The sequence below is a fragment of the Meleagris gallopavo genome, chromosome 9, assembly GCF_905368555.1.
Source record: "Meleagris gallopavo chromosome 9, MGAL_WU_HG_1.1, whole genome shotgun sequence".
Taxonomy (NCBI): domain Eukaryota; kingdom Metazoa; phylum Chordata; class Aves; order Galliformes; family Phasianidae; genus Meleagris; species Meleagris gallopavo.
In genome coordinates this window covers 11,748,238-11,767,491 of record NC_139412.1, presented here as the reverse complement: position 1 = coordinate 11,767,491, position 19,254 = coordinate 11,748,238, and the positions used below count along the sequence as shown (strand labels likewise).

At 45.6% G+C, this 19,254-nt stretch overlaps 2 protein-coding genes across 3 annotated transcripts in view; one reads left to right on the top strand and one right to left on the bottom strand.

The window, feature by feature from the left end:
* LOC116216936 (uncharacterized) overlaps nucleotides 1–16,517 on the top strand; it is a 245,225-nt gene extending 228,708 nt beyond the window's left edge. Inside the window, exons 5-6 of one of the 2 annotated variants that reach the window (XM_085230395.1) lie at nucleotides 10,076–10,235; nucleotides 14,943–16,517. In XM_085230395.1, coding sequence (XP_085086521.1) covers nucleotides 10,076–10,140 — 65 coding nt within the window. In that variant the 3' untranslated portion in view covers nucleotides 10,141–10,235; nucleotides 14,943–16,517. Of the gene's footprint in view, nucleotides 1–10,075; nucleotides 10,236–14,939 lie in introns of both variants that reach the window. The other variant, XM_085230394.1, reaches the window with a different exon arrangement.
* Nucleotides 16,187–19,254, bottom strand: part of ARHGEF9 (Cdc42 guanine nucleotide exchange factor 9) — a 185,976-nt gene continuing 182,908 nt past the window's right edge. Inside the window, exon 14 of the mRNA XM_085230388.1 lies at nucleotides 16,187–17,581. Within this exon, the coding sequence (XP_085086514.1) occupies nucleotides 17,575–17,581 (7 nt within the window). The 3' untranslated portion in view covers nucleotides 16,187–17,574. The remainder of the gene's footprint in view (nucleotides 17,582–19,254) is intronic.

Genomic DNA, 19,254 nt, shown 5'->3' with positions numbered 1-19,254 from the left:
GGTACACCACAGCGCAGCCTTGAAGCGATGTTGTTTTATTAAGAGTCTTGACAATGAAAGTAGCATCGTCCATGTAGCTGGGAGGAAACTATGGAAAAAGAGCTTATGAAATCTGGATAGTGAAGGCAGATGCAGCCATTTCTAGGGGCTAAATTAAAAGCCAAATTCACCACTAAGATTGGAAGTATCTGTAGTGAAAGCCCAGAGAATGGGGAAGTTGGGCTGTTGGTCCGTGGGCTGCAAAGAGGAATTAAATCTGTACAAAGGCAAGACCAAAACTTGTTTTATTTTGAGATGTTTAGGATGTTTTTTGAATTTCTTCTATTGGTGGTTTCTTGGTCTTACTTTCAGAAGAAGCCTTGCTGCCTTTCCTGTGCTTTTTTTTGAGAAGCATCTTTTGTACAGGTGGAGCAGGGATCTTTGTATGCACACAAGTGGCTTGGTGGTCTGCCCTCACCCTCTTACCACCTCTATGGAAGCACAGCTAGCATCTAGCACAACGTACTTCCATACCTGTAGGATACAAATCATATGTGATGCAGAGAATAAAAGCAAAAATCCTCGTAAGTGTCCTTGCAACCTGTTCCCAGGAAACCACATGTACCACCCTTGGTTGCTTCTATCTAATGCACTGTGGATGCCTTGTGTTCACATCTGGCTCTTTCCAGCAGAACATTCCTATCTTGGATTTTGGCTCTTTTGAAGCACAACTAAATCATTATGAATATAAACAATGAGAGATTTCCTTTCCAAGGGGACCCAGCTGAATGTGGGGCTGCTGGTGCACTCCTGCCTGTGTGCTCTGCCGAAGCAGCTATTGCCACATCCGTGTCTGCAAAGGCCTTTCTATCCTGGTGCTCCTCTGGGCAGTGATGGGCTGGTGAGCATAGCGTTAAACTAGATCTGAAAGCAAGTAATGGAGGGATTTCCTGTACGTGTATTGGGCCCTCCCTGCCGAAGGAGCATGAGGTCTCACCCAAGCTCCTTCTCTTCTCCTTAATCCTGGTTTTATATATTTATACTCCCATGTATGTATGTGGCAATCATCCTGGTGTTGTTAAAATTCTTTGTGTAAATAGCAACAGCTACAACCCCAGCCTTGCTGGGAGCCCCTTTCCTGCTGCCTGGCTGCTGCCGGGCTGCTGTGGTGCTGGATCCACTGTGTCTAATCCATGAAAGGACTGTCCACCATTTTGTTTTTATTTTCTGTAATATTTCGCAAGGCAGGCCAGTGCTGAGCCTCTGAGTACCAAGCTCTTGTAAGACACAGTGAGCAGGCAGGTGAGCTTGCCTGGAAAGGTCAATCTGATGAGTGGTAAGAAAGGTTAATTCTATCTCTCTGCTAAAATAAGGGATCGTGGCTTGCTCCTTCCCCTTGTTTACCCAGCTCAGGGGCGGCTCCGTGCTTTGTAAGGCAGGCTCCCACCCTTCCTCTGAGTGCTGAGCTGCACTTCCTTAGAAAGTACAACCTGTCCCCTCCATTTGTGCCATGATCAAAATAGCTGGGGGAGCCTTCCCTCCCCAGGCAGGACTGTCACACAAGGAGCAGAGACACCTCCAGCCCACATCTCCCCTTAGCTGCTGGGTGCGTGGGTGCTTTGGCACTCTGCTTATGGTAAAACTGCAAGTGGCAGTGGTTGTAGTGCAGGCAGGGAAGCTTCCTGCTGGTTCCCAGTGATCTTTTGTATCACAAAATAAGGAGATATTGAAAATTGTGACCTTTTCATTCTTTATTTTTGACATGAAATTCTGGAGTTCTTTTTGGCAATATTCTTGGTATGTGAACTTTAGAAATTCCACTTTGCAGCCTAAGATCCTAAGAATAACATAGGATTGTACATGGCTAGTAGGAGTTGAGAACCTGCAGGTCAAATCCTAGCTCTTTTCCCTCTCATTTCCTGTGCTCTTGCTTTAGGAAGTATTTTCAGAACAGGCATGTACTTGCTGCAATAATGTAAGGGCATTTGCTGATTTTTTTTTATTTTTATTTTTTTTTATTTTCTTGTTATTTAGACTGAAACCTGGTATGTCACGCAGTGACAGTTCTTCTGAATCAATTTTCTAGGAAGTAGCAATTGGAATTAGCTTTCTCCCCAGCTTCCAAACATCTTAAAAGAACCATAACAGAAATTAGAAGTGTCTTAATCAGAGATGAAGAAATGAAGCACTGCTGAGTACCACTCTCAACACCCTCTTCCCCATCTCTGCTCTTTCTCTTTCCCGCAGCAGCTCCTGGCTCTGAGCATAGAGCTGAGATGATAGGGGAGTAAGGGGAAGCCTGGATGGAGAAGGGAGTTGCTGTGCCTCCATGCCTGGGTGTACTCTGATCCCCAGCTCTGTGATGGGCGAAGGTATCCTGTTACTGCTGTGAGTGTTGTGTGCTTGTTGTGGAGGTCAACAACAGTGCTGCCCTCCAGCATCAAAATGTTATGTATTGATTTTATGTCTGAAATATCAAGAGTCAAAAAAACAAAAGCCCTTGAACCCCAAATGTCTAAGAATCAAGCATGGCAGCTTCCTTCTGTTGCCATCTGCTTTCCTGGCAGCACCACTCACCTCTAGCAGTAAAATGCATGGGGGAAGCTGTAGAGTCAAGTGGGAAGTGAAGGGAATTATGATTCACTGAATATTTGGCAGCCTTGTCATTAGAAAACTGAGTAGGCAAATGAGCTGGATTTGGAGCAGGAATTCCTCATTCCTTGCTGTGCTTTGCTCACTCCCTTCTCACCTCTGACTTAGTGTAGAATTCAACGATTTGACACTGATACATCAGGAGGATGCTGGGCAGCTCTCCTGCTTCTTCTCCTAAGCCAGTGCTTCCTTCCCCTGCTGTTCCTCAGCTCCTCCTTTTCCCAGAAAGGCTTTGGTATATTGGTTCCATCTGGAGCCCCCCTCTCCCTGGGTTTCTCCAAGTGTCTCCTGCACCAGGTGAACGTGCCCTTTGTCCTCCTCACTGCTGCTTAATGATCGTTTCCTGGGATAACAGCATAAAAACCATTAGCAAACCTTACAGCAATAACAACACGAATCTCCTCATTCTCCAGCTCAACTATTTGTCATTAACAAGAAGAGCTGTGAAATGGGAAGCCTGTAATTCATTGACATATTAATTGATTTCACAAAACTTGTGTGCAGCCACTTAGAGCTGTCTCTCTTTGCTCACTATGAAATGCAAGTACAAAACATAAATACGGAAGATAAGGCTGCACAAATAAATGAAAATATTGATATAGCGTAAGTTGCCTGAAAGCAAAAATCAAATATTTTCCTGTTCTGCTGGAATTGGTATGAATCAAAAATACAATGTTTGTGCACTTCCAGTGCTCTGTGAAGAAGAAAAAGGCAATCTTTCTTCCTATTAATGACAAACACCTAAGGAGCAATCACAACAGAATAACAGAGCAGACAAACTTGGAGAATTTATTTTTGTTGTCAAAATAACCTATCTGTTGTCATAGATGAATGCTAGGGGGAGAACTGGGGCTTAGAAATCAAGTGGAGTTGTCATACAAACTGTCTCCTTTCAAAAATCCTTCCAACAGTATTTATTCTCTGTATTGATTTCAAGGAGCTCTGGCTACAATATGGGTGCACTTCTGGCATGAATGTGTCTCTTGAGAAAGGTGTTTTTTTGAACACAGGGTGTATAGTTGGGAAGCAGTGAAGCAAACAGGCATGGTTAACCCATTGTAATGGTTTGGCACTCTTTTCTTGGCATTGTTGCCTGGACATCGTAAACCAAAGATGCTGTCACTCTAGGGAGAGAAGAACCCTTCTTTTCCTCCTCCTTTCTCTCTAAAATTGAAAACCAAACATGGGAAAGTAGAATGATGCTTGGGGGGTGGGGGAGGGGGCATTTTTCAATATGAAAGAAAACCATTTATTCTCTCCTTTTATTTTTAAGTGGAGGCTTAAATTAAGGCTTGAATTAAAAAAAAAAAAAGTTACTACGTGGGAAGTGATATGTTCTCCCTTCTGATGGAAATGAGGCTGGATGAGTAGGCACAGCACTGACAGCCAATGAGTGTTTCCACTATCTAAATGAAATCTATAGAGGAGAGAGAGTTGGCTTAGAGTTTTTTTTATCAACAGAAATATTAATTTGTGTCCCAAATTTACCTTAATATTTACACAAACATACAAACATGAGAAAACTTCTTTACTGTGAGGGTGATGGAGTGCTGTAACAGGCTGCCCAGGGAAGTGGTGGAGTCTCCTGTGGAGATACTCGAGACCCATCTGGATGCCTTGCTGTGTGAGATGCTTTAGGGAACCTGCTCCAGCAATGGGCTTGGACTCTGTAATCTTCAGTAGTCCCTTCTGACTCTGAATGGTGCTGGAGAACAACCTGCACTGAGGTAGGCAGGTGGGGCTGTGCACTACTTACCAGTCGTTACTATTGCTGCAAAGCCTCCAAATATTTGGTGTTTAGGAAGAGTTCAGACTTCTGAAATGTGTTACCTTTGGCAATACAAGGGTCTGGAGGAGAGACTACTGAAAACTTGCTTTTCATTAACGCAAGCTAATTAAATCACTTAGCTAGTACTTGCTGTACTGAGGGATGCAGCCTATTTTGGTGTTTCACTTGTTCTTCTGCCAAGTTCTAGTCTCCAAATCAGCTTTATTTTTGAGTGGGAGCAGAAGAATTTTGGACAGTTAAGCATCATCCACTGGATCCTTGAATTTGTGGCTAGATTGTGTAACCTTACCCAGTCAATGTGACTAATTTTAGACATGCCTTGCAGAGTGGTGCAAGATGGCTTTGCTGCAGTGCAGGCTGGAGGAACAGCCCCATGCACTGGGACTCACGGTGTAAGAATTTAGTACAGTCATAAAAAAGGCTTGTATGATGCAGCAATTTCTTTTAATTGGGTTGTTAATGTGAACTGTGCTGTACTCTAGGGTTTCCTAAGAATGTTATTTATAGTGCTCTCAGTTTCTGAAAACCCAGTGTTTCTCAGCAGCAGAATTTCATCCCTTCTGTGTTTCCAGCATACAGTCTGGGAAATGGGCTCTCTTCTGCTCTCGGTTCATTACTTTGCCATTATCTTCCTCATGTCTATATTGGATGTAGACTTTGTTTCCATTTAATAAACTTATTTTTAGCTCAATAAAGCACATTTGAGATACCAGCCTTCTCAGGCAGCTGTGCTGCTGCCTAAGCAACCATATTCTTTCTGGAGCATTTCATGCAGGGTAGTTTTCTTTCAACAAGTAGTAAAGCTGTCCAAGAATACATGTGGTGCCTGGACTAGAGTTTTGTTTCCCAAAAAAAAGGCTGAAAGCCAACAGGAAAGTCCCAGCTGAATCCAGTGAAACAAGGATAGCAGCAGCAGGTGCACAGTTCTGACAAAAGTACTGAGATGTGGGCATATGGCACACAAAGCACAGCCCTGCCCCAGCTATTCACCTGCACAAGCCTGTGTGATTATTCCCTGCTCACTCCTCACTCTTTCAGAGTCAGTGACGAGGTGATGCTGTATCTGTTCCTCCATATCTCAGTGTGGCTAACACAGGCTGGTAGAGGCTTGCTCTTGAGAGGAGTTTGCTGAGCAAGGCTACTGAGAAAAGAGAAATCTGCAACAAGACCAGAGAGGAGACTTAGTACTGAGGCAGTTTGTGCAGAAGAGTCGAACAACTGAAAAGAGGTTATAATGTGTGTAAAACTGCAGAGATCATGCCTTGCTGTTTGCTTGACTAATTCAGGGGAGAGCCAGGGTGTGTGGGATTAGGCCTTTGCTTTGTTGCCGCTGCCAGGCTTAGTTCGGTTCAACTTCAGCAGAGCTCTGCCTGGTGAGAATACACCTCCAGGACCTTTCCCAAGGGCAGTGCAGTGCGTTCAGGCACCAGTGAGGCACGCGGTGTTGTTACACACAGTGCTTTCTTCCAGCATGGCTCCCCAGGGCTGGCTCTGCACTACTGCTAGCAGTTAACTTTCCCTAATGGGGATTTCTCCCCATTTATTGCATAGGAGAAATGTGGGGAAGAAGGATGCTGAACCCATTGCTGCAGCCGGGGAATGAGGGGAGACAGGCTGGGGCCTGGGGCTTGTTCCTGGCTGGCCCTCAGCAGCTCATGCAAGGTTTGTTTGCCCAGGCTCTTTCCTTCCATTAAATGGTTGCCCCGAGTGACATCCCACTCGCTATCTCATTTCTGTAATAACTTTCTCTTTGTTATTTTGTTGGTTTTCTTATCCCCACTGCTGTCATTCCCATTATCCAAGCTCCTAACTGACTGCCCGGTGCTGGTCACACAGAGCACCAGGGCTCAGCTTTTATTCTTATGCTCAGGAGCTTACACGTGTCTTTTGCAAAATGCCATGTGAGTCAGTGCCTCCGTACCACTGGGACTGGTGCACTCATTGCTCCTGGAAATGGTGCCTCGTCCCATGATTGGCAATAGAAGGTCTCACCTCTAATTTACAGCACTCATAACGCATCTGTGCCTACCTGGAACCTCTTGATGAAAATGGCTACAGTGAGAGATGGGCAGAAAATGTGCAGGAGGACGAGTGCAGAGAGGCTTGAGAGCAAGAGAGAATTTTAAGGACAGAGCTTTGCAGATGTGTATGGCAGTTTGTCTCAGATTTGGAAGGAGGTGCACAACTTAAGAACTGAATACAGAGGGGCACTGTGGTCCAGCTGGAAATGAAGGACAGGAAGAGGAAAGTCCAGGAGGGTGCATCCCTGAAGTGATATAGGCAGACTAGTAAGAACAGGCAAGGAGAATCATGAGATACTCGACAACTTTTTTGCTTCAGTCTTCACAAGTAATTGCTCTACACGCAGCTCTCCAGGAGACCTGGGGGTGGCCTGTCAGTACTTGAAGGGGGGCTGTAAGAAAGAAGGGGACTGACTTTTATAGCAGGGTCTGCTGTGATGGGACAAGGGGAAATGGTTTCAAATTAAGAGAGGAGATTTAGATTGGATGTAAGGGAGAAGTGTTTTTACAATCAGGGTGGTGAGGCACTGGCACAGGTTGCCCAGAGAGATGGTGGTGCCCCATCCCTGGTGACACTCAAGGTCAGACTTCATGGGGCTCTGAGCACCTGATGGAGCTGGAGGTGTCCCTGCTCATTGCAGAGGAGTTGGACTGATGGCCTTTAGGGTTCCCTTCCATGTCACATGATTCTATGAGTAGTACTGGATGAGACGAGAGAGCTAGCAGGGATGGAACTGGCAAGGACCTCAGAGTGAAAGCCAAGAGCTGAGGACCGTTCTTGCCCTGCTTTCTCCATCATGAGGATGCGATTCAGGGAGGCTCTGGAGCAAGTCTGGCTCTGCCCATCCGGGTGCTGTGGAGCTGTGCTCCTGCGTGAGAACCAGAAAATGAGAGCACAAAGGAAGAGTTGACACAATGCAAAGATAAATTGGTAAAACCAGCCAAAATTAAGTGAGAGCTGCTGTGCTCCTGCTTTGGCCATTGCTCGCTGTATGTATTGGAGGTGTCCTATCTATCTATCATCTGAGCTCCCTCAGACTCATTCTGAATTTAACAGAATTCTAGTTATACCATTTACTGCACTCTCAATTGCATCTGAATCAATTCATAGTATCCAAACCATCCACATCTGCGTAATCCACACTTCAGGTCCAGTCTTGACAGCTTGGATGTCAGTGACAGGATGAGAGGGAATGGCCTCAAGTTGCACCGGGGAGATTCAGGCTGGATATTAGGAAAAATGTCTCTGTAGGAGTGGTGAGGCAGTGGCATGGGGGGGTGGTAGAGTCATTGTTCCTGGAGGAGTTCAAGAACTGTGGAGATGTGGCACTTAGGGACATGGTTAGTGGGCAGTGTTAATGGTAGGTGGATGATTGGACTTGATGATCTCAGAGGTCTTTTCCAACCTTATTGATTTTATGATGTAGGCAGGGGTCTGGGGAGGGGTCTGAGGGATGGGATGTGGGCCATATAGGGAAATAAGAGATGGAGTAATGAGACCAATGGCCCTCCTGTGCTAGGGGGCATCAGGACACTCTGCACACTGTAGTGTGCAGATGTTTCTCATTATTAAAGTGAATGGTGTGCAGGTGGGGATCTGCACAGTGCCCAGGCACAACACGTTCCTGGTGGTGGGCTTCTAGGCACTGCTACTTGAATAACTAGAATTAATGTCACTGGAGGGAATGCTGCTATCAAAATGACTCACTTGTGGCTTTGTTTTAACCATTACAACATTGCAGAACTAATGGGCAGTCACTCGTGTTACAGCAGTGTCCTTATCACAAATGAATGCACACACTGAGCTTTATTTTTTTGTAATGTTGCTGGGCTGGCAAATAATGAGAAAGGCGAAAATTCTTCTGCAAATTGCAACATAGAAAAAAACAAAATGAGTAGGGATTGGAGGAGCTTGTGAATCACCTGGCTGATCAAAGGTTCACAGCTCTCAGTGCAGGTCAGAGCCAGTGAAAAACATGAGTCAGGCTTCAGTCTCCCCTTGTGAAAAAGCTTTACTAGCAGTGTGTGGCTTGGAAATGAGAAGGTAATGAGTTAAACACAAAAAGAGGAAAGGAAAGCAAGAGAGAGGAAGGGGAGGAAGAAAGGGAAAAAAAATGGTTTGTAAATCTGAAGCTGCTCGGATGGGTGGGAGCAAGAGGGGCTGACTGGCCAGTGTTGGTGCTATGCCTGCTGCCCATCATCCTCTGGTGGGGAATCTTTTCCTAACACCCCCAACTCTACTCTGTGCTGTTCCCTCAGGCACTGTTGTTGAGGTGTGTGGCAGTGCTGGGTGCCTTGGGTGCTGCTTGGGGCCAGCTTTGTGCCAGGCTCTCTGGGCCCAGTGGGCTGGAAATGCTGATGGCTCTTTCAGAGAGGGATGGTGGTGTCACAAATATTCAGAAGGGCTATTCAGTGTGGTCCTAAGGAGCATCCAACAGGGTGATAGACAGCAAAAGCAAAATAGGCATAAGGAAAGAGTTCTGCCTGTGCGGGTCACTGGGCATCTGCAATTGCAATGGCAGACACTGCTCTCTGCACAGGATTCCCTTTGATCAGTACCAGCTTTGTTTGTTTTGTAAGCCTTTCCTTTAAAATTGGGCTGAAACTGCTCCCACTGACACGTGTGCAAGTGTGTCCTCTGATACCCCCCCCACCCATCGCAGTCTTATGGTCATTCATTCACCAGTGTCAGTGCTGAACTCTGTCTCCAAGAGCTAAATAAAAACACTAAAAGAGCAGCTTTGAGTTGATAGGAGCTGTAAATCATGAAGAACAATTTTAAAAATGTATATTTTAAGCATGTCATTAATGCCACCTTCATTTGCTGAAGTCTTTTTACAGTCCGCTCAGCCTGCAGTCTGCCTTCTTCACTTTCAGTGTTCTGCTGGACCAAATCAGGACAGCACCTGAGATCAGCTCTGCTGGCTGCTTTTTGTGCTTAGTTTCGCTTGGAGGTTCTCTGCCATGATGTTTGGGTAGAAACAGTGTAGAGACATGGTTATTTATTTCAACCATCTGTTTCCATTGGCATGAAGATAGCCCATTGCAGTATTTCTCTTGTCTTCAGACTCTTTGCACACCTGGCATGACTGCAGTAGTTAGCAGATCCAAGTAACAGATCCTGCTGTTACCAACAGCCCATGCTTGTTTTGTGCAGATATAAATAATGACTGTTGTTGAAGGCAATGCCCTTTTTCTGTTTTCCACTCTGAATTTTTCTGCTCCCAGCCTGGGAATAGCAGAGAAATTACTACCCAGTGGAGTGGACTTCAAACTGGCATTTCTACAGCAGTTTGTATTGGCCTCTCTCTTCCAGCAAAAGCTTTTTGTGTTTGGTGCAAGATAAATATGGGCTCTAACTGTCTACGTGTCTGTGTGTTACTGACTTCTCCAAAAAGGCCAACAGAATTACAGAGTCAGGGCAAAAACCAGCACTGAGCAGCTGCCATGTTGTTCCCTGCTGGGGCTGCCTGGCTTTTCAGGACATGTTATTCCCTAACTAAAACATCTCCGTTAGTCCTGCTTCCCACCTGGCTGAAATTGGATTTCTTTGGGGATCACCTGAATGGTGACCACAGGCTTTGGTGAGTGCTGCCTCTTGAATACGTGTCCTGCTTTCTTTTTCACCCTACAGGAGATGACATGAATGCAGTCCCTGCTACCAAAGCTCACGCAGTCCAGTTCACCACGTGGTGGTAAATCAGAGGGGTTGGTGTGCTCAAGGTGCAAGAAGTGGATGGAAAAAAAGGCAACGAGCTCTAACAACACTGTAATATGTTTCCCTTGCCAGCCAGGTAAGCATTGCTGCCACTCGCTCAACCATTTGCACACAACAAACATCTTGCTTCTCTTTGTCCGTGAGTGGAGCCCCTGATTAGCACTAAATTATGTGTGAGGCTGAAACCATTCATCTGCAATCAGGCAACAAAATCAAACTTGTTTAATGGTACATCCAGACAGTAAGAATAAAGCCAGTGTGACTGCGCTAGCAACATGGATAACAACAGCATGACACATCCTTGAGCGATTTGGCTGCAGGCTCGCCTCCCCAGCCGGCTGGCAGCACGCACAGCCAGCACTGCCTGCAGCCGCGTGCTGTTACTCAGCCCCTTCTTTGCAGATATTAAAAAACAAAAACAAAAACAAACAAAAAAAACCCTTGGTTTCCTCCATCCATTTCCTCTGGCCCTCCCCTGTGGCGATCCTGGCCACACCTGATGTGCAGGCTGTGAGCACCACAGCCTTGATCCAGGCCGGGGTGGGTGGTGCAGGTGGGATACATACCTGGTGTGCTACAGTCCCTTACTGTCACGTTTGCAGTCACCTTTACCACCACTGGTGAACAGCGAAGCCTCCAAGCAGCAATTCAGCGAGACTGGGTGGCTTTGCAGGGAGCCTGTGCCTGTGCCCTTGAGGTCCTTAGAGAACAGGCACAAACCATCCTGGGAGCCCAGCTGGAAGAGACTGTATCTCACATCTCGGCTCTCACCACCAGCTACGAGTAATGATTGTATTTGCTCCTATTTTCTTTTCCTGGTCCCAACATTCTGGACTTCTTTTGTATAGCATGAAACCATCGCAGCAGCAGGGCTGGCCAGGGGCTCCTCTCTTGCCGCCCTGTATCTGTGGGGGAGTGAAACTTTGAGGAAATCAGTGCATTGGTCACATCTTCCCTCAGAAAAACAGCTTGTTGTTAAGGGCTCTGTTAAGGTAGGGGCTGCTTCCCTCCATCAAATAGGAGAGTGACACCCCCTCCCCCCCCCAACCCGCACCCTGGTCAGCACGCACCCACCAGAGCTTCTGCCCTTGGAGTAGCACCCTTGGTGGTTGCCAAAGGCTTTTGTGTCTCTTGGGCATCCCCAGGGAGCTCAGGGGCTCTCTGCTGCTGACTGACCATGGGCACTGCCACAACAGCCCTTGGCTCCAGCCAAACTGAAACATAAACTGCAAAATACAAATGATCTGTGTTAGGTGGGGAAAGGTAGCAAGTGGCAGCAAGTGACAGCAGTGTTTGCAATTGCACTGTTAAGGTAATTAGCCTGTCTGGTCCTTGGCAGTAAGGCTGTGTAAAAGTGCATGCCTTCATCCCAGCTATTCATCCCAACTAAGAACTGAGGCTGCTCCATGAGGCTGCTCATCTTTTTGACGCAGCAAAAGCATTGGTCTGGGTGCTGGGGACTAATATTGAGCACCCTTTTGCATTTGTCCAGCTTGCAAACAGAAAACAAGAGTTAGCATGACAGCACAAATACTTGGAAAACAATTCTACTTTAAGATGTGTGAAAATATCCTTGACTCAAAAAAAACAAAACAAACCAAAACAAAAAAACTGTATAGGAGTGACTGATGGTGGGAAAGCTATCAAATGCCCAGGCCTGCCAGCATTGAGCTGATAGTAACTGACCAGGGCACTGCAGCTCAGCAAGGGTCTGCTCAGCCCGTTCATCCAGAAAGGACGGCTCTCTCCCGGAATAAAGAAATAGCCAGTGACAAAGGATTTCCTGAGATGACAGCAGCGACCTGTGCTTTGGTAAATTTGTTCAAACCTGAAGCTCTCTGCAGAATTCTGCAGTGTTTTGCAGCGAATTTGTTACAACATCAACCCAGCCTCTATAAAACCTGCATTTAAAAACTGATGCCTTTAAGTGAAAGGGGTAGTCTTAAGTGGCTGAGCTAGGCAATTTCTAAGCATTTCTCGTCTGGACCAATCCAGCTCCTGAGCTCTTGGAAATACTGCCTTCTGTTAACATCTGTGAGACATCTGTGGTAAGTCACCATCACTGTTCAGTTTGTACCAGCTGAGAAAACAGTCATGAATGAGGGTTTTTTGTTGTTGTTGTTTAACTCAGTTATACAGTTGGAGGGAAGGCTGCACTGGTTTGGAAGCTTCTATGGATGATATGCGTGTGAGGAGCGCAGGCCCTGTTGGCGTAGGTCAGTGCTGTTAATTGTTTGGCATCACCATCCAGCACAAACTGTGCTGTGGATACAAGCTCACCTGCTTTGTTTCCCATGGACCTGCAAAGGCCTGCATTAGCATACGCCCATACAGAGAGTATTCACTGGGGAAAATCTCCACAGTGAGATTTAAAAACCAGAAGCAAATATGCCAATGTGTTGTCTTACTGCTTCTCCAGATGATAAGAAGAGAACAGTAGTCCTCTCCCTTAGTTCACGCTTGGCTGAACTTGTCCCTCTGCTGTTTCCCTGGCTGGAAGCAGGATCAGGCCTGCTGAACAGGACATGGCGGAGCCTCTTGGAGCCTTAATTAATGTTATTTATAAAAAAAAAAAAAAATTCATCCCATGGTTTATTCTTATTAAAGAAAAAACAAACAAAAAAAAAAAAACAAAGCATAAGCAACAAAAAAGCCACTAGTAAAAATGTACATCTTGTCCCTTCCATCTCTGCAATGGGTATAAAAGCCAGACACTGCAATCTGCTGTTATAGCAACAAGGCAACAAAGGGCACGAGTATGAACACCTGTATACATGCAGCCCGCATCTCTGCATTAAATCTGTTACCAGCTCTTCCTGGCTGGTGGGCAGGAGCAGCTGAGGTAGCTGCTGGTGACAGCTACAGTCCAGAGAGCTGCTTCAGGCTGTAATGTTTTCTTTACGAGGCAATCATTTCTGCAAGGGGTTAGCTTTTATATGTATCACCATAATGAAAATTTGGAAAAACACACTGTATTCTTGCACATATTTTTCCTGTTGCTGTTGTGCGCAGCCCTGAAAGAAGGGAAAAGTGCTCAGTGATGTCCCTCAAACACCATGCCTGCACATAGCTGGGCTTTGGCTGCTGCACTGACAGCACAAGCACAGCAGGGAGCAAATGGAAATGGGCCCTCAGGGCTCTTGGACCAGGAGAACATTTCTGAGCTATTGCTGCTGCAAGGCCCAGCCTACGGGAAGTGCTGACCACAGAGATCCTGTCAGATCCACCAGAGGCAACAAACTGCTGTAGTTCTGAAACAAGAAACTGCGCATCTTCACCAGGATGCGTTTTGCCTTGAGAGCTGGAAAGAAAAGGTTGTGAATGTTAAGAGCATCTAAGAAATACCATGTATCACTTTTCCATAACAAAGGTAAGAGATCTAGGCAAATACTGCTGGTACCTGCAGTTTGGGGGAGACTATATTAGAGGTTAGCAGCTCTTTCCTCACTGGTGAGCTGTTGCACAGCCCTCAGCAGACAGTGCTTAGAAACACACTTGAAAGCGCCAGTTGTTCCCCCTGCACCCAGAGCAATGTGAGAGCCCACTGTGTTCCTCAGTACCCAGCACAGATGGTGCATTGCATGCTTTGGAGGACTCTGACCCGCTTCTCTGCATGGTGCAAAACCTGCTGCTGCTTCTCAGAAAAACAAGAAAATGTCCTGTTTGGGCTAGACTGGGGTCTGTAATCCTGGTGCCATCAGTCAGATTGAAAGGCCAGTTCCTTAAAAAGGAAAAAGCTCAACTGTAATACCACGAATATATACACATGGATAAAGCAGAGAAGGCTTTGACGTTCACAGCTCTTTGTGCAACATTCCTGTCATATCACAAACACATCAGCCTAAATGCTTTACTCATTGTGTTACACTCCAAAGCAGTCAGGGCCTGATGCTGCCCACGAAGACCAACAGCACATAGAGCTGCCATGTGCTTTGCAAAACTGACCTCAACCGTGCAGCGGGTACATGGTTTAACATGTATACCTTCAGAAGAGGGAGAATCAATGCAGACTTTCATTTTAAGGTCATTTCCCTACTGAGCGCCATTCATCCTGAGGATCAAATCAAATCTGTATTTTGACCATATTTATAATAAAAACTTTGGTGCAAAGTTGTGATCGTAGGCATGTGCATGAATTTCTGAATCAAGGAGCCCATGTGCCCCTATCACTATCTTAAGGGATCAGTTTGGGATGTTATCCAGAAATAAAGCCCAACAAACAGCAGCCCTTAAGACAAACAAGCTTTAAACTGTATTTCTTTGTTTATATCATTAGGTATGATGCAGCCAAAGTTCATAGTCACAAGGCTGAACACAGGCTAGCTGGAAAAAGCTCTAACAAATGAATGGTGTCACTAACTGAAACTTATGTTGGCTAACAGCTATGGGCTGCGGTGGCATTCAGAGCCACGGAGTGTGCGATTCTCTGGCCACCAGCAGGACAGGGGCATGCAAGTGGTTTGTGGCTGCTGAGATAGCTTTGGTAGTGCTCTTGCTCCCGACATGCATGATGGGCAATTGGGTTTCTTCCCCACTGCTCCCTTTTTTGGGACACTGCACATACTGGGCAATGCATATGGGCTCCCTGACCCTTCCACATCTTCTTCTTCCCCTCAGCTTACATTCAAAAACTCAGAGAGGGGTGCAGAGTTCTGGTAAACAACGTTTGGCTCTTGATATATAAAAATGTATTTTGCAAAGATGGTGGTGTGCGTAGAAGGGATGTTCTTCAAAGACAGGTTTTACATATGAAATTGCATGTTGGGTCTGCTCTCTCCAGCAGCATGCTTTGAGACAGCACTGTACCACACCACCTGTGTGACTTTGGTGATATGCTACAAGAGAAGCGGCTTCATTTGGACAAGGAAATGCCAGCACGGCACCCGTGGCATCGTCACTGCAAGCAGAAATGTAAGCAAGAGCAAAAAGCTTGGTTTGGGGTATTGCTGAAGCAGTAGGCAAATATGCAGCTGTGATGTTGAGATCAGGGTGCCCCTGCTCCTGAACCCACTCACAGTCAGGACTGGCAGAAACCTTTGTGCTTGCAGCTTTGCGTCATATCCTCTCTCTCTCTCCCTCTCTCCCCCAGACCAATGCCGTGTGGCTTTTGCATTTTTTTATTCCCTTGTCTGCCTGTTTTTCTCGTATGTGTGGGCTGAAGATTTGGTCACGCTGTGTGCCAGCAGACTCACCCACAGGACAGATAGGAAAGAGCAGGAAGGCAGTGTTGTTCCTGGAAATGTAGCTCTTGGGCTGCAGTTACGCATAGGAACTTGATTTGTGTGCTGATGTGTTTCTGCATATGACAGCAGGCATCACTCCTAGTCACTACCAGGTCTGGATGCCACGGTGTGACAGCCCGTTCTCTTGGTTATCACCACACTTGTGTGCTACCTAGAAATACATCGCTCAGCTGCCTTACCTGTGAAATGCCAGTGGGCTGCTGGAGAGTGCTCTGCTTTGCAGGGGGAGAGCACTGGGCTCCTTCTCCCTGGGCGTGCTTTCTCCCTCCACACCGAGTGAAAGCCAGGGCAGCAACCTGCTCATCTCCTCGTTCTGCCTTCTGCAGTGGGCAGCATGTGGCCGGGGCTCCCTCCCCTTGTGACCCACCCTGTGTGCTACCTCCACATGCTCTGAAACGCTTCTTACGGCGCTGGCAGCGTGTTTGTGAGGTCTGCTGGGACAGTCAGGCTGGCTTTAAGTTGGGCTTGGAGCTGAGCAAAGCTCAGGAACAGAAAGCATTTTAAAACCATGTTTCACAGAAGACTTGATCTGAGCTCCATTTGCAGCACTTGCAAGGCGGCATTTTGTCAGCATTGAACCTCCAGCTGCTCAGTAATCATTTCACTCAGCTCAGATGGAGGGCACAGAGCAGGGGGGGGTGGGATATTTCCCAAACATTCCTCTTTTTGGTTACACACCAATGTCGTGGTGGTTTGCTGACAAGCTGGAGCCCCACCCCAGCGATTCAGGCTCAGCCTTTGGGAGAAGAGTGAGACCGCTCTGAGGAAAATGATTTAAAATGCCTTCAGATGCCTTTTCACTTCTTTTTATTTAATTCCATAAATATTTTCATAAGGCTCAGTGTCTTTACAACACTTTTTTAAACACTTTTTTTTTTGTTTTATACACACAACTTTGACACTTGTTTGACAGGGTCAAACAGTCCAATATAAACAAAATAATAAAACTGGCAAGTGCGGATCAGCCGGGTTACCAAAATCCTTTTTTTTCTTTTTTTTTTTTTCTTTTTTTTTTTCTCTTACTGTTAAAACCCCAAAAGCACTAAAATATCAGTATTTGGCTTCAAACTAGAATTTTAAAAACCTTTTTTTTTTTTTTTTTTTTTTTTTTAAATTCTCTGCTACAAGTCCCTGTCATCATAGTGCCTTTAGACTCCTACAGACTCTTCTTTTCTTCTCAAGGAAAAATAAGCTCAGTGATGCCATGCAGAACTTACAATAGCTACTAAATATACATGTTCCCTGAAATGTAGCTGCGATGAAAAGATGACAGAGCATAAAGAGAACAAAACCAGAAACCCAAAGCACCACAGTGTACTATCAATAACATTGCAATGGATGGCCAGTGACCATCCAGAAACTGAAACAAATTTCAAATATATTTCTCTATGTATTATTTTCTATTTACAACTGTTAGATGCACCTAGGTTGATCCTTGTTTGATTGTTTTGGAGAGGGTAGGGAGGCGAAAGTCTTGAATTTAGATCCTCTGTTCTAGTGTCTAGGTCAAGGGGTAATGCATGTCATTTACCTAGGGAGGAGGGTATTTTTGTTGGTTTTTTTTTTTTTTTCCTATGTATATATATAGTTTCAGCCAGAGAAATACCGTAAACATGTAAGTTTGTTACAACTCTCTCATTTCTGCGTATGGAATGGTAAGTGGGTTCCTCCTGTCTGGCATTGAAATGAAAGTCTGTATCAGATGCTCAGTCAAAATCACCGCGATCTGACAGCATCTGTGCTGCTTCCAGCACTTTCAGACACAGCGAGGCAGCCCAGCCCTGCTCCCTATTGGGAAAGCCACGGTAGGTAGTAAAAGTGGGACCCAGTGCTGGTTCTTCTTTGCGATAATGCTCCATCTCTTGCAGCACCTTGGCAATTTGTGGAAGGGAAGGGCTTTCTTGAGCGCCATGTGAGAGCCAAGCCCCTCTTCCCTCTGGAACAAGCGGCTGCGGCTGCTCCGCCTGCCGCCCGGCTTCGGCAAGCGCTAGCGGCGCTCGTTTGTTTTGGCTTTCCACTTAAGAAGGAAGCTGCGAGTCCAACAAGTGGCCTTGTCAGATCGAGCGAGTCTTGAGTTATGATGCAAATAATGGTGTGGCGGTGGAGTTTCTTTTTTCCTAGCGCTGAATATTTAGGAAGCATCTTCTCATAAAAATTATGGATGTCTCATTCTCACTCTCTGAGGCACAAAACAGTAAATGAATAGGCTTAACTAATGTGCTTGTTACTTTTTTTTTTTCCCCTAAGCAATTAAAAAGGAAAAGGAATAAGTGAAATTTCCATCATGCTGACAACAGATTGTAATCTCTCTCTCTTTCTCTCTCTCTCTGCATCCCTCTCCAGCCATTCAGAAACAGTGACACATTTCAGTTAACTTCTGCGAACCGATTCCATTCACTTCTCTAAATAACCCATTCTGTTAAGCAAACATAATAACTGCTACGTGTTCAGTATGAAAATCCAAGTGTAAAAATGCAAAGATACAAAAGAGCATAGAAATTAGCTGTGTTACAAAATTTGGTTGCCTCCTATGCGGGATTCTCAGTGTTTTGCTGCTGCCTGTCACAGAGGAGCCACTCCTCCTCTCCAAAATGCCAACCTGGCATTGTTGCATTGATAGGTTTATAGGTGACTCTAAGGTGCTGAGATTATTTTTGTACTTAAAGAAAAAATACAGCTGCTGCCTTCTAACGTGCCCTGAAATAACCCAAGCTCCATGGAAAGACTAAAATCGCACTCTCTGCTTTTGCCATTTTCTGAAGTGATAAAAAAACATTTATCCGTGCTACTGGCCTGAGGTGCTTACATAGGGTATCAAATTCGAAAGAAAAATATAAATATCATGATCTATTATTTCGACTCACATTTTTAAGGGAGGTTGCAGAATAGCTCTGCAAAGTTTAAATTCATCTTCTAAACCTGGTTAAACAATCCCAATTGTCCTAGCGCACAATGGTTTGTTTTATGAGCTTAAACATAAGCTTTTGTGCTTGGAAACGAATGTACTTAAGGCTAAAATTGTAGGAAGTGTCTTTGAAAATACAGCTATGAATCTCCAGAGGGAGAAAAAGAGAGAGAAAGAGATCTGGAGAATTCAGCTAATCGCTCCAGAGCCCACTGACACTGATGCCATTGCAGTTCAGATTTAACTGGTTGGTGATTTGGATTAGGTCATGGGCATACGGCTGAACTGCTCAGGTCACATCTGTACCTTTCCTGAAAGGCAGTCCTCAACTCTTCTGCAGCTTTGGGTGCATTAAACACCAGGTAGATACTCCCAATTATTCTTCTGCTAATGGGTGCCTGCCACGCTTTGCCTGGGAGCTCAGTGCCGACGTGAAGCCGGCCGTCTGAAGTGCTACGGAGTCAAGCAGGCAGTGAGCGCGGGCATGGCCCTCGCTTCTGGGATCACTGCTGCACACAGCCATCGGTGGTTCGTTAGTGCAGTACTGTGTGGGCCTGACTGCGGCCAATGGGATGGGACCTTAGTTCCTGAAGAAAGAAAAGTGGCCATTTGTTGAAGCCTAATAGCCAATTTTCTCTAGCTGGGATGGGGGGCATGAAGCCGTCAGTTTTTAAGCTTTTATCTTTGCACGGAAAACAAAGATAGTGGGCTTTTCAGAGAGTTGAGTCTCAGCTTAAAAAGAGAATGAATCCAAATCAAAGATAACCCCACAGAAACAAATTAAATGCAAAAGAAATAAAAGCCCCCAATATTCTTTTCTCAGTCTTATCTGAGCGTGATCACATCACACTGAATTGAGAAAAAGACAGTGCTTAAAAAATGCAATAAGTTAACTGAGGAAAACCCATCTCTTGCTTCCTAAATAGCTGCTACCCCTTCTGCTTGTT